The sequence below is a fragment of the Melopsittacus undulatus genome, chromosome 10 (genome assembly GCF_012275295.1).
Source record: "Melopsittacus undulatus isolate bMelUnd1 chromosome 10, bMelUnd1.mat.Z, whole genome shotgun sequence".
NCBI lineage: Eukaryota > Metazoa > Chordata > Aves > Psittaciformes > Psittaculidae > Melopsittacus > Melopsittacus undulatus.
Window position 1 is genome coordinate 2,598,108 of NC_047536.1, and position 25,199 is coordinate 2,623,306.

Genomic DNA, 25,199 nt, shown 5'->3' on the forward strand with positions numbered 1-25,199 from the left:
AGTTTTAACCCATTACCCCTTGTCCTATCACTACACTCTCTAATGAATAGTCCCTCCCCAGCATCCCTGTAGGCCCCCTTTCAGATACTGGAAGGCTGCTGTGAGGTCTCCATGCAGCCTTCTCTTCTCCAGGCTGAACAGCCCCAACTTTCTCAGCCATGTCTCAGGCTTGCTAACAAGTATGATTGTATTTTTAAGACGACTGTGGAAAGCAATATTGTTATGTATGACTAGCTTATAATTATTACACCAAAGTGTGTTGCTGAGATTGGGCAGGACAGAGAGGGAATGGAAGCTGGAACAGAAACTTATTCATTGCTTTGAAAACATTCAGCCATTCTGCTCATTGCTCACTGTATTCGTTTCAAACATTAACAAGTAATTAATATGAAGGAGTATTATGCAGTAAGGTTTTAGAGGGAAATCGTGAATGAACACAACAGAGTACAAGTCTAAAGCTTCATAACTGTAAACATGATAATGTCAAAGTTTGTTCTTATTCTTATGCAGTTGAGCTTTTTTGTTTTGTATTTGTTATAATTATACCTATTTTTTCACTCAAATTTTCGTGCCTTTTTCACCTGTTTAATAAATTGGTTGTTAGTTTATGTGTATGAAATAGGAGTTTCACAGAACATAATTTGGTTCAGTTAACAGGGTAGATAATAAGGCTGCATTGTGCTTATTATCTAGTGTACAAGCGCCTGTGTGTTTTAACTCACTGTGTTCAGTGCTTCCTTTCTTTGGTGGTGCTAGACTTTGAGCAAAGTCTAACAAGTAATTGCTTATCAGCCAGTACTTCTGCTACTGGTACCAGGCTCAATAGTTTTGAATGGGCTGTGAAAGGCATGGAGCCAGTAGAAGTGGTGCTCATTTGTTGGAAGGAGCTGGTTGGATGTGAAACTGGTTTCTGCCTCCCCCATAACTAGTTATTTTCTGATTTTACAAAAGGTAGCAGTCCCTATTGAAGACATGCAAAGGATCCATCTGCGCTTCATGTTCAGACACAGGTCATCTCAAGAGTGTAAGTAGGGAATTCTACTTTAGTGAATAGTCATTCCTTGATTTATTAATTTCAGTCAACTGAAAATATTCTTCCTTGTAGCTAAAGATAAAGGAGAAAAGAATTTTGCAATGGCCTACATAAGACTAATGAAGGAGGATGGAACAACTCTTCAGGATGGCACCCATGATTTGTTAGTCTTAAAGGTATTGGGTCACTTTTATTCTAACCCTGACACTTTTTTTTCACACTGTTTCCTTTGACTGCATTGTTTAATTTCTTAGTGAAGAAATTTCTATTATTCTGTCAAAGAGAAATATGGTTTTCATCTGAACAAAAAATAATGATATAACTTGCTCCATGGTGAGTGCACGTTGGTTTAAATTGTAATTAGGCAGAGATTGTTTCTAAGCACCATGAGACACAGCTACTCTTCCTACTGTTTTTATGGAAGTTTGTGCTTTTGTCCTTCCATAGTATAGAGGAAATGATGCTAAAGCTCAGTACCTGGAAAGGGGGAGGGAAATGTTTTGATTCATTTAGAATCTTTGTCACATGAATTATCAGGCAGTGTAGTCTTAGAGAATTGGTTGCTTGAACTGCTCTGTATAGTTACTCAGGTACAAAAGTGAAAGTTTCAGGAATTTGATTGAAATCACTTCCAGTAGAGAAGAAATTTTACTGTAGGTGTTAGTGATTTTTCCAATGAGCTAGTTTGCCTTAACATTAATGGCAATTGAGATGCATATGACTAGATCAAGTAGTTTAGATAGTGCAACAGAAGTTTTTGGCAGTGTAATAGTATTTAGTTTCATTGATACCAACATTGATAAATACTTAGACCAGAAGGAAAACAACAATCATGTTGTATGACTGTGTGATTAATGTTGGTTATGAAATTCCATCTAATTAATTTCTCATCATCACAGTAATTTTTCCTTAAGTGACACCATAGATGAGAAATGCTAAATGGAGTTGACCTAGTTTGTTCGGGAGACATAGACAGATTTTCTAACATATGTTTGCCTAGTCTAGTATTAAGAACAGTAACTGTAAACTAGAAGTTTCAAACAACCATACATCTGGCCTCTCAAAATAAGTAATCTGAAGACTGAAGTTTAAATAGTGTAATTTATATTTACTGTCTTCAGGTGTTGAAACTTTTTGAGAGACTTTTGGATCAAAATGTCAAGTCTTTTATCTTTTTTTCTGTCTAACTTGTCTCAAAAAGAAGGAGTCAAGGTTTTCTTTGGGTTCCAAAAGTTCTGAGAAGTAATTATTTGGCAATCTTCATACAATCATAAGAGTTAGTAATGCTGTCTTGCTGCATAAGGATTTTGCCTTTGTCTGTCTAGGTCTCTATATAGTCAATTTTAAATCTTCTTGTTTGAATAGGAAGTAGTCTGCAAACCTACACAATCGGTCACAGAACTACAGAGTATTATTCTAGATCCTGGTTTCTGCAGCTCCTTATTTATGCACAATTGTAGATGAAGGGTCTGCAATTGAGTCATATCTGTGACAGTGCTTTAGGTTTAAGTGGCAGCTCAAAATCATTGGGGGAACTTTACTGAGCGGTTTGTGAGGAAAAATCATATCTCTAAGCACTTTATTGTCTGTGTCTAACAGCTGCGTTCCTGTCTGCTGTATGGATTAAAAGTTGAGATGCAAAATAATCTGGGAGAGCAGATGCGACTTGATGAAATAAGGGGTGAAAAATACCTGTTGGTTCTCTGGTTTTGTACTGTTTGTTCTACTGAACAGCATAAAACCTGTGATACCTGTGTCAGTTACTGCAGCATATTTTGTTATTTAAATACAGTCTTACCATGCTCTGGTCTTTGATAGTGCTGCTGTGCTTTCCCTATGCTGTCCTATTCTCTTCTTTAATTGTATGCATACATCATAACTGTTTTGTCTATATCCTGTGTACAGTCTTGAAGGTGATGCTCAATAGTTTATTGCATTTTGTAGCTATTGATATTTTAATGACAAATTAGCTCTTTTATTATGATGCTGATGTCACACCTCATAGTTTCTTATTGCACCTAAGAAACACATACCTTCATAATTTCAGTGGAGTATCTTCCCTGTGTGTTCATCACAGCCTTTCTTGCTGACTAACATTGACTCTTGGTTTACCTGTACTGAGTCATGCTGGGACTTGGGTATTCTTTGTCTTTTAGTTCATGTATTTAAGCCCATAGGAACGGAGCTTTTTCTTTATTTCTTATGAAGTACAAAATAAATCTAATCTTAAATCCATTGTGTGAAATATGTAATAAATGCTATGTTGTTTTTCAGGGGGACAGTAAAAAAATGGAGGATGCTAATGCTTATTTGACATTACCTTCTACACGTCAACACATAGAAAATAAAGGAGCAACCATAGGGAGGAACTCGAGTATTGTAGGGGGGCTTTCAGTAAGCTCACGAGATGCATTTTATATTTCAACTCTTGTTTGTTCTACAAAGCTAACTCAGAATGGTATGTATCTTCTAAACAGGTAGAAGCTGTAGAAAGCAGACATCTATACAGATGATAAATCATATCTTAAATTCTATTGTCTGTCCATTTATTTTCTTCTAGTGGGGTTATTAGGTCTCTTGAAGTGGCGTATGAAACCAGAGCTGCTTCAGGAGAACCTGGAAAAACTGAAGATTGTGGATGGAGAGGAAGTGGTGAAGGTATATCTCTATGTAGTTATTTCCATAATGGTTATTCCATAATGCTTAATGTAATGAGAACATAAATATGAAAAAAAACTTGTTAATATTTTGGAAACTGGAAGATACTGTTACATTTGTGTTATTCTTCAAATACAAGCATTTCATGTCTCTGGAGAGAAGGAAGGAGGAAGGAGAAAAGAAGAAAAACAGCTTTGAATCAGAGCACAGGCATATAAAGTGTGTTTTTAATCATCATGTATATGTGACAATAGCAACTACTACTCAGTATTACTGAGAAACTAGGAATACAGTTTTAAATAGTTCTGTCATTTATATAATATTTTTAGCTTTTCCATATTCTTTGAGCTAGACATTTATCATTCCCTGCTCATGGTCTGAGGATGTAAGCTCTCAAAATTAAGGGAGCTAGAGCCTAAATCCTTGGGAATATAAACGACATTTCAGTGAAGGCCTTTAGAATTCAAACTTGAGAGAAACCAGGTCTACTGTCTGAGAACTGACCGGTTGTAACTGGTTGCCAATTTGTCTTTTCATGTTGTTCTATAGTTTCTCCAAGACACGCTGGATGCCCTGTTTAACATCATGATGGAACATTCTCACAGTAATGAATACGATATTCTCGTCTTTGATGCACTGGTAAGAATCAACATTGAAGAATTTTAGTTGCCAAAGTCAAGAACCCTGTATTTTTGAATGGGCTATCAAGATGGTTATTTCAGGGAATGCTTTAAAATCTCTATAGAACAACCAGAATATTACTATTTTAACTGAAATGTAAATTTCTTTTAAAACTCCTAAATAATAGATCGCAAAAAATATTTCAGAAGATTAATAGTTAACGTTTAAAATATATCTTTATGGAAAATGCTGATTATGCCCATGTCTGTTTAGATCTATATCATAGGACTTATCGCAGACCGTAAGTTTCAACATTTCAACACTGTTCTGGAAGCGTATATCCAGCAGCATTTTAGTGCAACGCTGGCGTACAAGTAAGTTTGTTTTCTTTGATTTCTCTTTTTTTGCTGAATTTCCATCATCACATTAAGCAAAGTAAATCGTGCTTGTGACTTTTCGGATGTAATTTATGGCGACTGCTGTTTTAATGCTGCCATTTGCTTATCTGGGAATAAACCTGCCTCTGAGAGAGACAAATGAGTATGTGTAGAGTTGACTGACAGATAGTAATTAATGTGTAGTTAAATGATTCTTCTGGTATTAATTTTCTCTTGTCTGAGCACTTCACTTGTACACTGTCAAATTTGTCAAAATATACTTTGCTGTAAAGCCCCTCTCTATATTCTTGGCCTTGGAATGCCTTAAATGAGGACTGGAGGATGTCCTTAACCTGTTTATAAAGGTTTCCATGTCTTCTTTTACAGCAAACAAACTCATAGGGGAAAACAATTTGTCTGTGAACTGTCAAGTCTACATGTGTAATTCACAGTTAGCTGCTGCACCAGGCAGGTTTCAGTGCACTGAACTAGAATTTGGGTGGTTGTTATGTGGTCTGCTGTTATGTTACATGGCCATGGCAGTGGGCAGGTGGACAGATTGTGGTGGACTTTGTTCCTTTTATTTTTGGAGCATCCAGATAATGCTCAGATGGGAAGAAATGGCCTCCTAGAAAAGAATAAAAATAAAACTCTACAGTCATGTTATACAGTAGATTTAATACTGGGTTTCTACTTTATCTGAACAAATTTTTCTCCGATAGTGGTAGGATAAAATTGCTTTGAATGATGAGGAAAGATAACATCTTCAGTTAATGCTGATCTTGGGGAAGTGCCATAACAGGATAGTTGTGTTTTTTAATCTACCTGAAGACTTGTTCTGGCAGCTTAATGGGGTGGCAGATTGAAGCTGAACTTGAATTTGGGATAGGAATAGTAGATGGAAGACTTTAGCTGAAGGATTGGAATAGTTGAGAATGTCTTGCAGTTTCCTGTGCTGAATTTACATCCGTTCCAACTCAACAGGAAATGGCACACAGACTGAGCACTAGAACATGAATTTGCTGTGCTGAAAGGCAGTAGTGCGCAGTCAATCCTTTCTCACATTCTGGGAAAGGTGAAGTTAGCATTACTGGGCTCAGAAAGCTCAAGCACATGCTCTTCTTTAATCCTCTCACTACGTGTGTAATAAGCATGTTTAATGCTTTATATTATTGTGAAGGAAGAGAATGCTGGCTGTGGACATTTGTACAGCCTTATTTGCTAAAAGTATTTCTAAGATTTGCCTAACTGAGAGTTTCTAATGATATAATCAAAGTTGTAGAGGCAAAATGATGTTTATGACTATTCCCCATATCATGAGCTTTCTTGGCATCATTGGTTCCATGCACACTGTGGAAGATGAACTGTGTTTCAAGTATAGTTGACAATATCAACACATAGCTGTTTATGACCTAACTCATAATTAGGAAGGAAACACTGTGCCTCTCAGTATTTTGGCCAGACTGTTAGTATACTAACTGGAGAAGACCTGTTTGTTGTTTGGTTCCTATATAGTTATCCATTTGTACCTAGCTTTTATATAGGACTTCACATTGGCAGTTGAGGGACCTTGAGTGGCCTGCCTCTGCATGCAGGTTGGATAAGTTTTGTTACAACTCAGTACAAGTTTCAGAGCTGTGAACTCAGAGAAGCTGTAAAAAGGAGTAAATGGAAACACACAATGGGTGTAGTGCTCAGAAGGCTGAGAGGCTGAAAGCATGGTATTTTGGTCCTGAAATGTAAGTTAGGCTTAGGGCAGTGGGGCTGAGTTTGTGTCTGTTAGTTACACAGATGGAGAAAGATATATTCACACATAGATGTATATATTCTCTGTGTGATTGCAAGCAGTTCTTGTTGCTATTATTTGAATGCAAGTCTGTTCCGAATATCGTGATCATTTACTAACATTTCAACAGTCCAGTTGGTGAAATGTTATGTTTCATCAGCATGCAAGTGCTTTGTTTTTTGCTGTTTTGGTTGTTTTGCTTTGCTTAGGGTGGTGGATGGGATTTTTGTAGTGCTACAAAGAAACCCAAAGCAAACCAACAAAAAACCAAAACCAAACTACAAAAGAAAAATAGAAAGCAAACTAAAAACAACCCCCGAAATCAAACCACCCTTAATTCTTATAGCTGCAATGAGCTCAATATTATATCATTATTAGCCAAAACATTGAAGGTGAAGCTGTAACTATAAATTAAGGGTCTTAGTTTTAGATTAGCTTTTGCACTTTATAAGGCAGTGAGTTTAAGAAGAAACTGCCCTTGGGTACAAAGCAAGGAAGTGTTTAATGAAAGAAATGCTTTAAGCGGCTATTGCTGTGTGCCAGAATATTGTACTATTTTTACATGCTGTTAATTTAGAGCATGTCATAACATTTGGGGGTGTGTGCTTGACTAAGCAGAAGCATTTATTTAGAGTAGCCAAACTCAATAAAACTCAAGTTAAAGAAGTTAATTAAGAAATTAATAGTTATTTTTGAAACGTGTTATAACTTCAGGAAATTAATGAGTGTTCTGAAGACTTATCTGGATACCTCCAGCCGAGGGGAGCAGTGCGAACCTATCCTGAGAACCCTGAAAGCACTGGAATATGTTTTCAAGTTCATTGTTAGATCAAGGACATTATTTTCACAGTAAGTACCCAGGCAATTGCCATTTAACTTGCAGCTCAATGACAGGACTAGAAGTAAAGCTGAGAAACAGAAAATATTGGTTCCAGAACAGGATTGTATCTTTTGTTTTTACAAATAAAACATAAAAACTGGTAAATAGCGCAAAATACAGACATGCTGAAATATTGTTTTGAGAGGGAATGTTCAAAACTCTGCTGTCTGATTCACAGTGTAAGTTCCAGAGACAAGTTCATCATCATCTGATACCGTGCAGTAGCAGCAGCTGATTTCAAAGGGTGATTATTCTTCGTGTCAGGTGACTTGGCCTAAGACCAATGGATGGCCAAATGTGACAGATGGCTTGAAGCTCGATGCTTGTCCTTGAGATCACAGTGTTCAGCACCTCAGACTGTGCATAGAACAATGCAATTTTCAGTAATCATTGTCCATTTGCATTTAGAGTTTCAGATCTCCAGTTAAGGCATTTATATTTACATTTTGGACACACATAAAAAGGGTGCAAAGCTGTGTAAAGGAGGAGATGATGCTTATGAGAATATAACATAGGTAGTAGTTCAAAGCTTTATTTTAAACTTAAACTTAAATTTTAAATTTAAGGTGTTGTGGCAAAAAGGGACAATTAGAGTTTTGGGGAAGGAAGCATCATGTGGAGGATTGTGGAAGATGTTTTGTATGGAAGGGTTTTGTTCCAGGGTAGTCTCTATTTTAATTCCTAGTAATAGCTGCAGCAGCATTGGACAGTCTGGCAAATGAGGTCTGAAACTCTGAATGCAGTTGCACCATCATTATTATAGGCAGTATAGCTCTTGCAAACAGTAGCTTCAAGCAAATACAACCAAACAGTGAACAGTATCATGTGATACTGTATATTCTATCTGTGATTCTATTTATCTCCAGATATTGTGATCTAACTTTTTGTAGACAATTTCCTGTTGTTACACTAGTCATGAGAATAAAGAAAACGTGGAAAAGAAATGGATTAATGTATTTTCTTCCCATGAGAAAAGTTAGGGTTTATGGTTAAAGTGCTTTACTTTCAAAGGTTGAGATTAGCCTTCTTGGAGACAAATATTTTGAATTAATAGAGCTGAGAGAGATCTTTAGATCATTCTCTCATTAATTTGATGGGCTGCTGAAGAAACTAAGCTGCCTTGCTGAAAGGTAAGAGATGTTACAGAGTGGAAATTGTGTAGGAAAGAGATGAATAATGATTTCTAATGTTAGACATAAAATGAGAGACTTTTTTTATCTCGTTGTCAGGCAGATACATTGACGATAACCAAGTTCTACTTTAATTTACATTCAATCAATCCTGTGGAGGCTGTACAGAGATGTCATGAAAGCAGATTTGTTATTTTACTCCAGTCAGCTGAACTAAGGTTATGTCTTGCAGCTGTTTGTTCAGTAACTATGTTTTGCTGAAAGGTCATATACATTAGTGAAAGGTTTGCATAATACGGACTCTGAAAACATGAAATGTTTACTGTCCTCCTTTCATTGCCCTATGTATATTTTTGTTGCTGAACTTCATGTGCGCTCCTGGGATGAAGTTGTTTCCAAGCACATCATTAAGCATCTTTCTAAAATCTGTTTTCAGAACAAGTGATTTTAACTGAAATTTAACAAAGAAAATCTAGATCACGGGTCAGGAAATAGCTATAATTCCACCTGGCATAATGAATCCTAGTGGAAAGTTTAAAAGCATGTTTAATACATGTTGTGTGATGCTTCTGTCTCCCTCCTTTCTCCAAAGGTTGAGTCAAGAGAACTTCCAGTTTCCTCTTGCATTAAAATAATAGGTTTAAGAAACTTCCTTTACTTTTGCAACGTTTTACAGTCAATGAAAGTATCAGTGCATTAGGCAGGTAACTTAAATGAACACTTAGTGACAGTCACATTGCCACAACTTCCGTTTACTTCATTCCCATTTAAAACGAGTTTTAAATAGCCCCCAATGCCAAAATCTCCAGTATTTAAAAAAAAATAAATCGACCAAAATCCAAGCTCCTAAAATATGACTTGATACTAAATGAGGTGACTTTTCTATGTAAGTGTGCTTGTGCTAAAACTTACTTGTTTCAAGATGCATTTCACATCTAAGTTTTTTGGGTATGTGTTTTTTGTTCAGCTATCACACCTCAGTAGGGCCATACCTCAAGCAGTGTGTATTATGTATGTTTTTCCTCTCCAGATGATGTTTTGGACCTTGGGATTCCTTTCCAAGTACTGACTTAAATCTCATTGACAAGCAATAACCTGATCAAGTGCAGTTCATGGGCCTGAACAGTGTAACCGTCTCCCTTCCTCAAAGCTTCTTTCCAGTCACTGTATAAATAACAGTTTGACTTTTCCTTGCTGTAGACAAAAGCTCTTAATTTGCCTTTAGGTCCTTTAAGGGACTCAAGTTTCAAGTTGAAAAGAAAAGAACATGATGCTGGTATACATGACTTGATAAAGAGGGATTTTTCTCTTCCAATAGATAAGGCAGCATTCTGATAGGTGCAGTGTTCTGTTCACAGTGTTCTACACACATTTCTGGCTTCTCTTGCTGCCTCACTTTTTTGCTTAGCTTGTTCAACATTTGCCAGCCATTTCAGGTAATTAATTTACCATGTCACCAGTGGTTTTTACTGTTCGGAAGCAGCATTTAGTATTAATAGCTAGCATGAACATACAGGAGAGAGAATCTGAAAGGTTCAGACTTTAGGACAGGGAATAAAGAAATAATGGAGAGAGCTTAATTTAAATGTGCTATTTCACTTCTGAGCATCAAATAGAGACTTCAAAAAGCAGACTGGTTTATGGGGACAGTAAATATAACTATTTGAGAAAATGGCAGTAGCAGAAGTAAGCAGTGAGAACATGTGACAAATATCTTAGAGTACCTTTGCCAAGCAAATAGCTTTGAAAGTGAAATAACTTGTTTACATAAGCTCAAATCTGGGAGGTATCATTTGTTAGAGGCTTTTAAATAAAATGGAAATGCTTCTGTTGTGTTCAGGATGAAGAATTTCTACACCATGCACTGAATAGCAGATATAACCCACTGCTGAAACACCTAGGTACATAATATTGGATTAACTTCAAATATATTTGTAAGGTAGTGTTAAACCTGGTACACCTGGACTATGACCTTTTCTGTTTCTGAAAGGATAACCTGATGTGTCTCAACAGATTATATGAAGGCAAAGAACAAATAGAATTTGAAGAATCTATGAGAAGACTCTTTGAATCCATCAACAACCTGATGAAAAGCCAGTATAAAACTGCCATTTTGTTGCAGGTTGGTGTGTGTATAAACAAGCTTGCTTTGGCTTTTTATATGGCTTGGTGTGGGCTTGTTGTTCTTTATCAATTGAGGAAAGGACACTTGTGGGAAACTTATTTTTTGTGTCTCTTTTGTAATTCCCCTGTACTAGAAGACTGAGTTGCCTAACAGAGTTTGAAGTATAAGTTGAAAAGGTTAGGAGAAGAAACATTTAAGTGGCTGTATGAATATAGCGAGTGAAAGAACAAAAAAGCCACAGGGGCTGGAATCTTTCAGGGAATCTAATAAAGTGAAGCCATCAGTGGGAGCTGAATATTTAATTCCTGAGTTTCTTCTGATGATGCTAAATAGGGATTCCATCATCTTAGTTTGAAAAGTAAACAAGATAGTATCAGCCTTTTGGAAGTATGTCATTTAAACAGCAACTGAAAGTAGGATCAAGGCTTCGCATTTGTGTCAATCTTAGTTATTCTAACACTTTGGAATCTGATGTGAAGAAAATTAGAAAAGAAAGCTATTAAGATCATTAATAGCAAATAGTTGGTATGTGGTTCTGCATTAAAATAGAAAACTAGCATGGCTTTCTATAAAGTAGGAAGCAGAAGATTTTACTAGACAACTGCAATATTGATGCTTTGTATATTCTACATTATGTAATAATTGTATTTATTGGGCTTCTCTTCTTGTTTTGTGTTTTGATTTCTTTTGGTATGGCTTATACTATAAATAAATTCGGGGTGTATAAAATAAACACATTTCACTCCATGGGCATGTCAGTCATAGTAGCTTTCACTATGGACAATGTTTTCCTTTGCCTATTTGGAGGAGACTTCAGTTATGATAATTGAGACTCCTGCTATGGTAGGTGAATATGAATTGTCCATAACATGACAGGGAAATAGAGATATTTTCTGCACTGGGTGAGATGGAGCAGGAAGGAGTAGAAGTAATTTCCTAAGTCTGCTTCCTCCTAAAGCCAACACTGATTTTTCTTCCCCCCTGCCCCATATTAAGTTTTGGCACGACAGTGATAGATGATGTAGTAGTACACAGTTAACTTTGCAGGGTAAAGGAAAGGAGGTTATGCAGAGCTACAAATACCCAAGTCTCCATAGGTGTTACACTTTGCATATCCACAGATGAAAGTTCACTAAGTCTGTTGGAAAAATAGACAAATAATCAGAGTATCAAAATAGCCTTAAATTTGAAGTGATCGTTGATATTAAGAAGAAACATAGATCAACTGAATGAGTTCAGGTGGCTTATACTCTGGCAATAACAGACAAGAAAGGAGCTGTGAAGAAAATTAAAGCAGTTGGGTTTCCCAGGGTATTGAGACTTAAAATGTAGAGTTTGCAGAGCCTCAGAATGTGAAATCTTAACTCTTATTTAACCTTTAGTTCTCCAAATTCCTCTGATGTTTAGCTCTTGAAGATTTAAAGAATTATGTTGAAACCTGAAATGTCTGTTGGTCTCTAGTAATGTTTAGTCAGTAGTGATTTCCCAGTCATTTTTACCAATAGCAGGCAGACTCAGGCTTGTGTTGAATATTAATTCAGTCAGGAAAAACTGGGGTTTAAAATTACATGTCATATGAAACAGCCCAGTCAGTGCCTTGAGCACTTTATTGTTTCAATTTAGTTTTATCATCAGAGCAATATCTTCTTCATCTGTTACATGATGTATAAGTTTAGAAAGCTTCAAATCTAACTTTTCAATCTCTTGTTCTCAAGCCGGCTGCAGTAGATAGATGCTTTGACTGATTTTACTGCCTGAGCTTTGAGGAGGGTTGATAGCTGCTTCTGTTTTGCAGTACTGTTCATGTCAGCTTTGAACAGCTGAAGACTGAATTTCCAGTTGGTAATTCTCAAATCAGTGAAGTTACTGTTGTTTAAAGATACAGAAAGAATGCTCCTCAACTTCAGCATTGCAGGAAGTCATTTCACTACTATTAGGATTGTAATTGCAATATCCTAACTTTGCTGAGGTTTTAAAGCAACCATGTGAACTGGAGAGTGACCTCTTTTCAGGTCTTGGGACATTACTTTATAAGGAGATTGCTCCTTGTAGTCAAGACTGGAAATGTTATAAGTTCACTTGTATGAATGTGCATCTTTTAAGCAAAGTGTGCTCTCCCTTTAAGATGTTTTTCACATTTTTTTCTTTTTTTACATAATTTAAAACAATAATTTCTGAACTTGTACTTACCTAGTGGTGCTGGTGGCCTTCATCTTCCTAGAAACTAGACTTAAACCTTCATTTATTTTGGCTGGGGTGATATTGCAGCTCTGTTTCATTTATGACTTGCTTCTCTGTAGCCACTACTGGTTTAGTGGGTTTTAAAGATAGTTTTTCCTGAAGTCTGTACTTCTGAAGTTGGACTTCCTGAAACTGGGGAACCTGGAAGTTTATTCCTAGAACCTGCAGTTTGGTCAAGGGAGTTGCTGGGGACAAGAGGGAGTAGGGAGGTGTTAGTACCTTCTTTAGTCTCCCTTAGCTCTCAGGGAACAAACATTACCTTCTGCAGATGTATTTTCTATGTAAATCAACCTCTGTGTCTCAGGAATTAAATCTGATAAATTATTGTTAAATTTCAGGTTCCTTTTTTTCATAACGTTGTACTGGTGATGTGTGATTTATGGTCTGTGACTGTGCTGTGTCATTGACAAGCTTGTGCTCTCAACCTTCAACTGCAAATCTGGCCCCAGTTCTCTCCCCTAGCTGACACATCATATTTGACCTAGAGGCAGTCTTTTCTGTTGCAAATCTCAGCTACACTCAGCTCACACTAGGGACTGCTTTTATAAGTCACTACTCCAAGTTCTATGTATGTTTTCAGAAACCTTATATGACACAGTCTCAAGGTCAGGAAAACACAGGAAGGAGATTGACTGTGACATTGACAAGTAAGAAAATAATGTAATATGAAGATGCTACCTTTATCTTCTCATCTTTGCCCACATTTTTGACCCATTCTTACTGCTGCAGTAGATTCAAAGAGCTTAAGACAGTACAGGGATGCATAGATTACTTAACAGAGAATAAGTTTAGAAAGGTACTGCCAGTGGCACTTTGATTGTGGTGTACAATAGGGTTGGCACAGTAACATGTTAAAGCTGCCTTGATAACAAATAAAATTAGACTAAGAAACAGAGCACTGATGATTTCTTTAAATGTTCTTTTCGTCTCATGGGTACTGAAGTTTCATGAATATGTATAATGTAATGTAACAAAAGAGGGCTAAAAATAAGCTTGGTCAGGAGTAAAGGTGAAAATAAATTTAATAGTATATATTATATGTAAGAAACCATTTTCTGCAGCGCTGTGGGTTTATCGCTAACGTCTGAAGAATGCAGAGCATCTTGTACTGCTTTGTGGGAGATTTTTATGACTTCATTAAGGGCAGTGCTCACTTGTGTCCATAGTGCATCATTTGAAGTAATTACTGCAAATGAAACTTGGGACTTTAAAATAACGCAGGGGATATACTTGTTATTGTCCTGCGGTTGGTACTACAGATCTGCAGGGATGTGGCAGCTGTATCCTTCCAATTTCCCTCCTCATAAGGGTATGGAGTAGGGAATATGTGGGAAGAGAGACAGCACAATAGACAAAGTGTCACTGGAATACTGCCAGAAGTATTTTGTGGCCTTCTCCTTTATCATTATATTTCACAGTGTGAATTGGTGTAAAGGAAATTCTGTGCTGCTATTATACAGTATCTTTTATAGTATTTGGTGTGTGAAGAGCAGGGAACATCACATTGCTGAAGTAAAACTGGGGCTAAGTTATGTTTCTAGTCCACCACAGGCATTTGTAGAGGGGTTATAAATAGCTCTGATGTTTCAGTCTTGGTTTGGTTTGCTTTTTTTTATTTAAACCACATAGATATTTTTTCTCCAACCTACTTCAAGGAGCTGATAATGCCTAAGATCAGGAGGAGATACAATCTCTTCATTGAAGTGGCAACGGCTTTTAAACACTCCTCTGACCTTCCCAGATTTGAATTGCGGGGATGAAATCTGCAGAGGAATGAATTTATCTGACAGCATCTTAAGCCAGCATCGAGTCAGTCTGAAATACTGTATACAGCCGCACAGAAACTCACAGCAATAAAAAGCTTTATGGTGTTTAAAAAGCCTAAATGAGAGCCAAAGCAAGATGCGCTCCAATTGTCTTTATTCTAACCTCCCTACACCCAATAAAGAAGAAACTAAGTTTTTATCAAGGAGTTTGCTGTCATACAGATACAGAGGCTACATGTGCTTCATTCAGAGCCTCCTGTTGAAAGCCTCGTATTTGTTGAAAGTTCTGGTATAGAAGCACTGTGATGTTGGTAGCTATTGAAGCAGTAGACACCTGCTCATTTAGCAACAACACCAAAAGCTTGTGAAACCATCAGCACACTTAAATTTCAAACTGGTAACTGGAAAGAAAAGTACTTCTTCCTTGGTCTTTGTTGTTTCAGCTGTATATTCATACTAATATTCTCCCACTGCTGATTAAAAACTCAGGAAATGTAAATTCCAAGAGTTTTTTGGATGCTTTCTCATGTTTTGTGGTTGAGATTCAATGACTTGTAGACAGTGATGAAGCTGCAAGAAGCCAACTGAGGGCAATCAAGAGAAACTTCAGGGCTCTGGGGTGATTGGTTTAAGGAATTGGAAGCACAAGCAATGTTGGAGGGAACGATGTTGGAAGGAACAAGGAGCCAGCAGATCAATACCTGGCTCCAAGCCTGGTGTCAATGGCAGAATTTGTGGGGTTTTTTGGTTGTGAGTTAGTCTACACATACAAACCCTGTTGGCAGCAGATGGAGTACAGCTGTCTCAAAGGGGAAAAGGATCTTTCTGCAGGAATTAGCAGGGCTCATAGAATTAGCTCTAAGCTAAATTTGAAGGGGGTGAGGGATAGAACCAGGCTCACTGAAGATAAGCTTGATAAGCATGATATGATTGCACAGCATCTTTGTGCAGGAACATGCTACCAGATCTATATCAATGTGGCCAGATTTTCTGTTTTGCTTAATTAGATTCTATTTTACAAAATATATTTTTAAAACCACAGAGTCAGTTATTGCTTGGAATGTATTTAATGCAACTCTCAGCCAAGAACTATGACATATCCTCATGTGTTTGAGAAATACAAACTTGTTAGTTGGATAAGTCACAGGTCCTTTTGTGAATATAAAAATCATTGTAGACAGCTCTTATTATCTAAATAAGTAAATAAATAAGTGGACATCTGCCCAGCAAGTGTTATATATGTGTAATGTGTTTTTTCTTGATTTCAGTAAGGCATTTGATACAGTCTCCCACAGCATCCTCGTAGATAAGCTAAGGAAGTGTGGGCTTGATGATCAGGTAGTGAGGTGGATCAAGAACTGGTTGAAAGGAAGAAGGCAGAGTTGTGGTCAATGGGGCAGAATCCAGCTGGAGGTCTGTGACCAGTGGAGTCCCTCAGGGGTCGATGCTGGGACCAGTGCTATTTAATATTTTCATCAACGACCTGGATGAGGGAACCGAGTGTACCCTCAGCAAGTTGTATGACCTACAAAAGAGGGTCTTAGCCCTTCTAGCCTTCTGCAAAGAAAATATGATCCACTTGGTACCATTGAATGGAATTGAACTGAATGGAATTGAACTGAATGCCAAAGTTCCTCTGCATATCCCCAGCATAAGAGCCCTTGTGTGCCTGTATACTCCATTGTGAAAGAAATTAATATTAGAATGTGATGTAAAATGTCAGCCTGAGGAAAGAGCAAACTGATCATTGCTTATTTTGTGTGTATCTGTTTCAGTGGTGTGCTCTGTATTGTTACATGATGTATATGCAGATAAACACACAAAATTAACACGATCTCTACATCAATTCAGGTTGCGGCTTTGAAGTACATACCATCAGTTCTTCATGATGTTGAAATGGTCTTTGATGCCAAGTTACTGAGGTGAGCTGCTTCTGAGCATTTGGTACATGACTCACATGGTGTATATGATGTATCGCTGTTGTCAGTGATGAATTCTTGGTGATCGGCGTGGCTCCACAAAACTGTGTCAGTTTGTACTGACCAAGACAGTGGTGGAACACAGGGTGTATGTTTCTAACACAGAGTTCTTGCCTGACTCGCATAATAAATGAATCTATTATGGCAGCCCAATGTTTATTGAATAATTATTAGTGAATTATTGAATATTTCTTAGCGAGTTAAATGCACAAGTGGAACAATCTTTCTCTTTTTCTCTTTCTTTCTCCCTGCCCCTACCTTGAGTAAGTCCTATTCCAGAAAACCAAAGCTGATTTTAGCAGTTAGAAATAAGTATCTATCTTTATTTGTCAGAGCTCAGTTGCCTCCTCCACACAAAAATAACCTTGTTCTATTGAAAACAATGGAAAGTAATAAACATTTGTAAACATAGACAAAATCTTGTTCATCCTCATCTTGTTTCTCTTGAAAGTTTTCTTTCTAACCTGCTACTGATCAATGTTCTTGATATGGTAAATATATCTAAGCCTTAAAAAGAAATAAATGGTTAGAAAGATACAATTTTTTGCTGTTTCTGCCTTTATTAATACATGATGAATTAATCTGTATGGTATTTATGACACTTTTCCTTTCTCATGCAGTCAGCTGCTGTATGAATTTTATACTTGCATCCCACCAGTGAAACTGCAGAAGCAGAAGGTGCAGTCCATGAAGGAAATAGTGCGCAGCAACCTCTTCAAAAAACAAGGTACATATAAAATGCCTTTCAGGCCTCAAATAAATAGGTGTGAAAATATTGGCTGGCTTTTTGTGCAGTTCATGTCTGAAATTGAGTAAAACAAGTACTGAGAGGCTGTGAATACCTCTGGAGAGGATTCTCCTCTTCCTTCAAGATGGCTATTGTGCCAAGCATGACTCCTAGCCTAGAACCAGGAACAGCTGGGTCTCAGAGGAAGAGTTTTGTGTGGTTTTCCTATGATATAATGGCTAGATGGATGAGCTGCATGTATCCTTTCAACCCGTTTGTAAGCTCTAAAGTGAAATAGGAAGTGAAACCTTGAGAACACAGCTTTTGTTATATAAGGGCTCTGTCTGGGCAGAGGAAAAAAAGCCTGATTGTGCTGTAGTATAGCTCAGCTGCAGAGCAGCATTCCCAGTCATAGGAATTACAAGGTTTCTTACCCTTCATCAGAACTTGATGACCTCCTTCACTGGCAGAAGTAACAAGTAGTACTGAAACATCTTCATCAGCTTTGTGCTTAGTTTTCCTTCACTTTATAATGGGAAGGGAGTTGCTGCTAAAGGAATCCTAGCAGAGAAGTCCAGTTTTACATGGTTGACTTGATGTTGCCTGCGAAGTGTTCTGTCTCTCTTGTGGACCAGATGGCTTGCTTCTCTGTCAGCATCTTACTGCTGTGTAGAAGATCTCCAGAACATCGAAGGGACATAAGCTACTCAGCTGTCCATTTTGTCAGATGTTCAGTTTCTGACAACTCATAGATCATTCTAGGAACTTGACAGTTTAACAGTGGGTAGCAAATAGTACTGAGCATGAGTGCAGAGTAAGAGGATTGCTCTCATCTTATTCTTCTGTGTTCCCAGAAGGATGTCACAGTTCTAACTACCTAGGATAGATAGAAATTCAGCTGTATTTGAAGACCTGTGTTGCATTCTAATGAGCCTGTAACATATATTGTAAGCTATAACAATAATTATCTCTGTGTGTTGTGTTTGAGACCATTATAGATTTCCTGAACAAAAATCTAGAAAGTAAAATAGTTGGTTTTATTGCTTAGGTTAAATTAGGTATATTTTAACACATATTTGTATTAGTAATTTCAAGTATCACTTTTTTTCTTGAACTATGTGGAGGACTCAAGGTTGCTTGAATCAGTGGAGTTTTCATAGCTATATCTTGAATATCTGCAGACATTGATCCTCTATTAAGATCAGAACCAAGCAGCTGATTTTCCAACAGATCTAATTCTGTATTCACATTTTTTTTCCCTGTAGTTTACTGTATGTATTTTACAAGTACTATGTGACACATCATTGCATTGTCAGTTGCTGTTACTGCTATGGCTGCTAAGGTCAGAAGTGCCAGTCTTAGTTTTATCTCTGCTTCTTGTGGTGAGTAGTGTTTAGACCAGAAGGAAAAATATCCTGTCACAAAACGTAGAGGCTCCTAGGTTATAATAATGCAGTCTGTTGAACTTCTGATCTTACTAGAATTCAATCAGGTACTTACTAGAATTCAATCAGGTACTGTGTTTGGTACTGATTTTAATTGATTTTAAACTTTGGGCTGCAATTATTATAGGGAAAGTCCACAACATGTTTAAGTGCAGGCACTAAAGAGTAGGAAAAGACCAATACACAATTAAGTATCTCTTGTAGTAGTATTAAAAAGTTTCTGTGCTTTGCTGTTGCAATATTGTGTCCAGTAAATAGCAAACAAGTCATTTTTCTTGTGCATTATTGTGGTTTAAAATAGAAAATTCCCAAGATGTTTTCTGTTAAATACAATTGATTTTAAAATTAATTGGGTACAGAACCATCAGTGTGTGGAGGGTGTAGACAGTGCCTGATTTATTGCTCCGTGCAAGGAGGGAGAAGGTAATTTACAAGAATGAAAGCATATGTATTGCATCACTAAGTAAGATGCAGCATGATAATTAGGGTGAGATTGCCAACAGTATCATTAACTAAAGTTCACATTTATCTGCAACAGGTAGGGATATGGGTTATATTTAACTACATTGCTAATTACACTCAAGTCTTTTCATTTGAGTGTGTTTCAAATTATCCACCTTTCCTCCAGGCTTTAGTATTTAGTCTCTTTCCATGTAGCTCATTACAGTTCCAGTGTAGTGAATTTACCTCCTGTCCCAAAGGTATTGTCTTTATAATTCAATTGGATTTCCCATATTGGTAATTGTTTTCCGCTGCCCATTGATGTTCACAGCATTTGCTAAGGAAGCAGACGTGTGAAAACATGAAAATGTGTTTTTAAAGTAAGAAAAAAGCCAGTGAAATATGTTTTGGGGAGCCTTGAGGTTAAATTGAATGTATTGGTATGTATTCCCCTGCATTCCAAAGCTTTCCCTGTAGACTGTCATGGGCTAGAGTGCTGTTGTCAGGTAGGATGCACAGGCCTGTTCACTGCTACTATACGTGATCTTTAGAAAGCCTACAACATTACAGCACTATCAGAAGCCTTTAAATTACAGTGACAGATATTTTTGTTGAGGCCTTGAGTTCTTGTTCCCAGTCTCAAGCTATAATACAGCTTAGAGGGGTTATGAGGTGAGAGTTTAGAGGGTTCAGGTGTTTGAATAGCTGAATGTAGCAAGACTGATGCTTTCAACTGCTTATGCACATTCACCATAACATTTAGGAGCACTCTAACAGAATATGAGAGTACACTCACAGGCATTTACCTAGTGTTTGCATTCTGACAATAGGTCCCTAATCAGAGGACAAGAAACCTTAAACTTTTTCCACTTTCTTTTTAGATCATCTGATAATTCATTATTTAAAAATAACAGAGGGGAAGAAATTATCACCTTGTCCTGTGTAAGCACCCCAATGGTATCACCCCAATGGGATTTCAGACTGTCATTTATATAGGAAACTTTCTCCTGGCATATATTCCTTTGTATAGTGGGATGAAACAGATTATTCTCTGCCTCTTGTGAAATTCCCTATTAGGCTACCAAAGAAAAGTTTCACTAGAATTGTTTCATTTCTATGTAAAACTGCATTTTACATGAAAAATGGATGGAAAATTGCTTAAATCACTGTGATTTTTCTTTTTTTTGGGGGGGGAAATCTAATTGCCAAAATTTCCAGATCATTTCTCCATGCTTGAGAGATCCCTAAATTAAAACATAGCTGTTTATGTGCCATTTTTATTGTCGTTAGTGTTTCTGAGCTTGTGGTATTCAGAGCTAGATTTTTATTCTAAGCTGGCATGAAATATCCACTGACATTATGCCAAAGTTTGTATTCTAGTTAGCCTTGGGAGAATTGATTTTTATTGGTGCTAAATGAAAATAGAGTGTTTGAACATACAATAAAATATGTTTGTATTCACACTGCTGCTTTTGACTTGATATTCTCTGGAGCTCTACTCCTGATTAGGAGTTCGTGCTGTAGCAGAACATTGTGAGATCTCCTCCAAAGGGGAGAAGATCTAAGTAGGTCAGACAGATGGTCACTGGCAGGGGTGGGAATAGAGTTTCAGTCTCTTAGCTCAAAATCCAGGTCCTCTGCTCACTGTGGCTGTAGACACAGCTCCTGCATGTTCAGCATATGCAAACCACTTGCTGATTTTGGAAGAACAGCAGCAAGAGACGTATGTTAGCAGCAGGGGTTAATTTGTCAGATGCCAGAAGAAATAGTGAGACTATAGTAATTTCTCCTAACTGAGGAACTCTTCCTGTTGCACTACTGTTTAAAGATGATAAGTACCTGCACACACCTGTAATGAGACTTCTTTTTGAGGTTTACATCTGGGACATGAATTATGGTCTGTCAGGAAATGCAGGATTGTGTAGTATGATGCCAGTGCTGCACAAGGAATATGTTTGATTTCTTTGAAGGATCCAGCTGTAAGTCCATGTTGTCATTTTGGATGCGTGCGAGTCAGAGTCAACTAAGAAAATGTTAAATGGGGGCATATAACCCTGTGTAACCCAGTTAAAGATGTAGAAACAAGTGTATTGTCTTTGCATTTAGGACTGTTAAAAGCTATTTAAAAAAAGATAGAAGGAACATTGATTTCTGATAGAGCATCTTTCAGTTTAATTCTTTTTACCAGAATTGAGTTATAGATATTTTTGTTATCCACTCTTGTAATCTTGAGTTGTATTTTTACTGATAGGAGTTCCTAAACCAAGGTTTTACTTTTCATTTTCTGTGCTTGCTTTCCTGCACACTTTCAACACAATTTCTCATCATTTTAGAACGTTTGAACACAGGAATTGTTAATGCATCAGCTACTGGAACAAAACAGTAAATACTCACTGTCCATAAATTCGTTTAAAACACAAAATCTTTTCTGTGAATTAATTCTTGAGCTTTTTATTTAGCTTGGGGAGAGTTTAAGAAACACTTTTCTGAGAGGAGGTTGCTTTGTTTTCACCTTCCTCCTTTTGAAATATGCAGTAGCTTTTAAGGATATATTTCCTTTAATGCATCACTTCAACTCCTGTATTCATTTTTTTTGCCATCTCTATTCCTGCAGTATCTTCATATGGACAAGGAAGCCATATGCATACTTGTAGGTGTTTATCTGCATGTATTTGTGATGAACACACATTCATCACAATGAGAAAGCCTTTGCTTTCTGCTGTTTGTGGAGAGTAGGTTCTCAGTATTGCTACTGGTAACTTCTTGTTAGATGTGATGGATTATGGCGATTATTTAGTCACATTTTTTGAGAAGCTTGATATATAGAAATGTAAATCAAGGTAGGGAACTTGTTAGTTTTAACAATGAACTTCTGAATGTGTGTAGAAGTGTTTATAACTAGAAATAGGAAAGAGAGAAGTAAGGTGTGTTACAGACATTGATATGAAGCTTTAGCAACATTTTGTGTCAATTAAATGGAATGTGGAAACATGCAAATTGTAATTTATTAATATAATCATAACACGGAGCAAATTATGAAATCTGCTAGCAAGGAAATGCTGACAACCATTTGTGGCAGGCTATGATGGCTGGAAAGGGCACTGAACACTTGAAGTGTTGTTGTAGCTACAGCAATTATAGATGTTGCTCTGGCTGCCTTTGAATACACGGCATTACTCAGGTCCTGTGAGGAGTGAAGAAACTAGAAGATATGCCTGGAAGTTTTTAAGTGGATGTATCCCGCAGTGTTATGATTGGGTTGCAGTGGTGTGCTGTGGCCATTAGCACTGTAGCTGCTCTAATTTCACTCGGTTGGAGTGGTCAGCAGTGATGTTGTATGGTGGCTTCTGATCAACCACTGTGTTTCTCCTTCCTGTGTTAGTACTAGATTCCAGGAGACTAGAATTTGCATGTGAAAGTGCTGTCAAAATGAGTATGTGACTTATAGTACCTCTCCTTTCTATGGCTCTCATCTAAACTGTGACATTCCTATTTACATTCAGAAATTAATAAAATATATACAATTTAAAATTCATTACATCTGTGATCCCAGCAAAAATTAAATGGCAAATAACAAAGAGGGAAGACTTTTAATAGAAGATGCCTGCCAGTTGTGACTGGATGTTTGTGAAGGTGTGTAGTACTTTACTTGAGCACTGGCTGCCATCAGAATTCTCTCCTCCCTGAAAGAATGTTATTCACTGATTTTTTTTAAGGCTTTGCTCTAAATCAGTATTCAGATGATACCTGTGTCCTTATTAATATGGCATGCTAGTTTTTAAGTGGGCATGAAGCCATCCTAACAGATGGATATGACTACAGGCATGCCAGGGAATCAAGAGTAGTGTTTCCTAAGGGAGACAAAAGTGGTGTTAAATCTTTATTACCATTTTGGCTGCACAGAGGAGGCAGTGAGGAATGAAGCCCGTCTGTGATCTTTGCTGAAGGAGACCCAAATGTCTTTTTTTTTAATGACATTATTACATTAATGACTTACCTGGTACAGAAGAAATTGTTATCTTCTGAAGGAGAATAAGGTGAATAATGGGGTTCAAACCTCTCTTCCGCCCCCCAACAATAACAACCAAACCCAAAACTGAAACATATGACTGCGTAATCTGTTACAAGAATGCATCTACTTGTCTTTATTCAGGAGTGTGTGTCTTTATTCAGGGAACTTCTGAGAAGTGTGGTGGAATTTGGTGTTGATAAATCCCTGGACCATGTGTCTCTTGGCAGACCTTGATGAAATAAATGCAATGGACTCAAACCGTATTTTGATGTTGTATGTGTTCAAATACTATCTGGAGCAGTACACATACTCGCTCAGCTGTCAACCAGCACTCCAAGTCTTTTCCTGCCAAACAGCTTTCCAGCCACTCTTCTCCAAGCCCTGGGTTGCTGTAGCCCAAATGCATGACCAGGCATTGAGCCTCAATGAACCTCATGCATTGGCCACAGCACATTGATCCAGCCTGTCCAAAACCCTCTATAGAGCCTTCCTGTCCTCAGCTGATCAACATTCCCAGCCAATGTGGTGTCATCTGCAAACTTACTAAAGATACATCCAGTGTTGAGTTCAGGTCATCAAATACCAGAACTGTGAATTTTACTTCAGCTATTCATTTTCTCAGGTATTGTCTTCCATGAGGTTTGTTATTTCTTTTCCTTAGCCTATGTGTTGTTGAGCACTTAGCTTATTTTGCTTACTTAATTTGTGCCATGACACCTTCATATCTGAATTTATATACCCATTCAGTAAACATTCCTTTTCCCTACATAACAGAGCACTTTCAGATTTTGTATAATGTTCTAATGAAATGGTTTGAACAGGGTTTTTAAGATGAGAAAGCATGAATGTACTGTTGTGCTAACATTGCAGGCTCAGGCTGAGGCCAGGTATTGTTTGCTACATTGATTGTGTTCAGAACAGGATGGAATTGCATCCGCATGTGGGGTGTCTCATAAAGCCTAGTTAATTTACCTGTTTTAAGACTATTGTCTTTTGTTTATGAATAACGTCCTGGAAATACATTAGCTGAGCTCTTTACTCCACACAAAATGAAGGAACTCTGTATTGGCTCAAGTAAAAAGCTGAGTCACAGAATCCAGGCATATAGCCTTAATGTAAACCCAAATAATCAACACAAAAAGACAGTTTCATCATGATAATATGTTGAATGATTTCCCCATTATTTATAGTCACAGGGTTTGTTCATTTTAAGGAAACACTATAGCAAAGGCTGGTTAAACAACTTCTGAACCTCCAGGGAGTTTGACCCTTCAACATTGTTCACATCTGAAAACGCACTGTGAATAATTGATCGGCTGCCTCTGTTAAGCCCTTTTAATAGATTCTGTATGTATCAAATATGGCTCAAATTTTAATTTATAATGTAAAGTACAACTGGGAGTAATGAAGCTTGTAGAGCAATTAGCTCATAAAACTGGAGGAAACCCATTGTACCTTCTGCCTCAGCAGTCCTCTCAGTGCCGTAGGAATGTTTAAGAAGTATGAGTGGTTTTATCCAAAACAAAAATTATGTCAAAGACATTTTTGGGTTTTTTTTTGGTTGGTTTTTTTTTTTTTAACCAAAATACATGTTTTTTGTGCAGTTTTTCAATTTGTTTCAGTTGTGAGTCCAATTTTTACTAGGTCCACTTTTTAATATGCTAAATGCTTGCTGTCTTTCAGTAGCAGACTGGAAATCACTGCAGTCCCATTCTAATTCCTTTTGCAACTTCATAAGCAAGTTCCTTGCATGCATCTCACTGAAGTATCATACATCTACCTTAGCAGCATATGGACTGCAGGGGGAAGTTACAAGTCTGGCAAATAACTCAGTCCAACTGTGCAGAGGGAATGAAGGAGTCATTGTTGTGTTAGGGAAGTGGGTGTTCATACTAGTATGTTTAGCAGGGGTTTACACTAATAGGCTTAGGGTCTTTCTTATAACCATCATGAAATGAACTTAGTTAGCAATAAATAT

The 25,199-nt window shown here is 37.3% G+C and overlaps 1 protein-coding gene across 1 annotated transcript in view; it reads left to right on the plus strand.

Moving 5' to 3' along the window:
- Nucleotides 1-25,199, plus strand: part of DOCK2 (dedicator of cytokinesis 2) — a 162,611-nt gene that overhangs the window by 24,900 nt on the left and 112,512 nt on the right. The window contains exons 16-25 of the mRNA XM_034066740.1: nucleotides 952-1,024; nucleotides 1,106-1,209; nucleotides 3,308-3,491; nucleotides 3,594-3,691; nucleotides 4,241-4,330; nucleotides 4,586-4,686; nucleotides 7,190-7,324; nucleotides 10,499-10,607; nucleotides 16,469-16,539; nucleotides 17,217-17,323. Of these exons, the coding sequence (XP_033922631.1) occupies nucleotides 952-1,024; nucleotides 1,106-1,209; nucleotides 3,308-3,491; nucleotides 3,594-3,691; nucleotides 4,241-4,330; nucleotides 4,586-4,686; nucleotides 7,190-7,324; nucleotides 10,499-10,607; nucleotides 16,469-16,539; nucleotides 17,217-17,323 (1,072 nt within the window). The remainder of the gene's footprint in view (nucleotides 1-951; nucleotides 1,025-1,105; nucleotides 1,210-3,307; nucleotides 3,492-3,593; nucleotides 3,692-4,240; nucleotides 4,331-4,585; nucleotides 4,687-7,189; nucleotides 7,325-10,498; nucleotides 10,608-16,468; nucleotides 16,540-17,216; nucleotides 17,324-25,199) is intronic.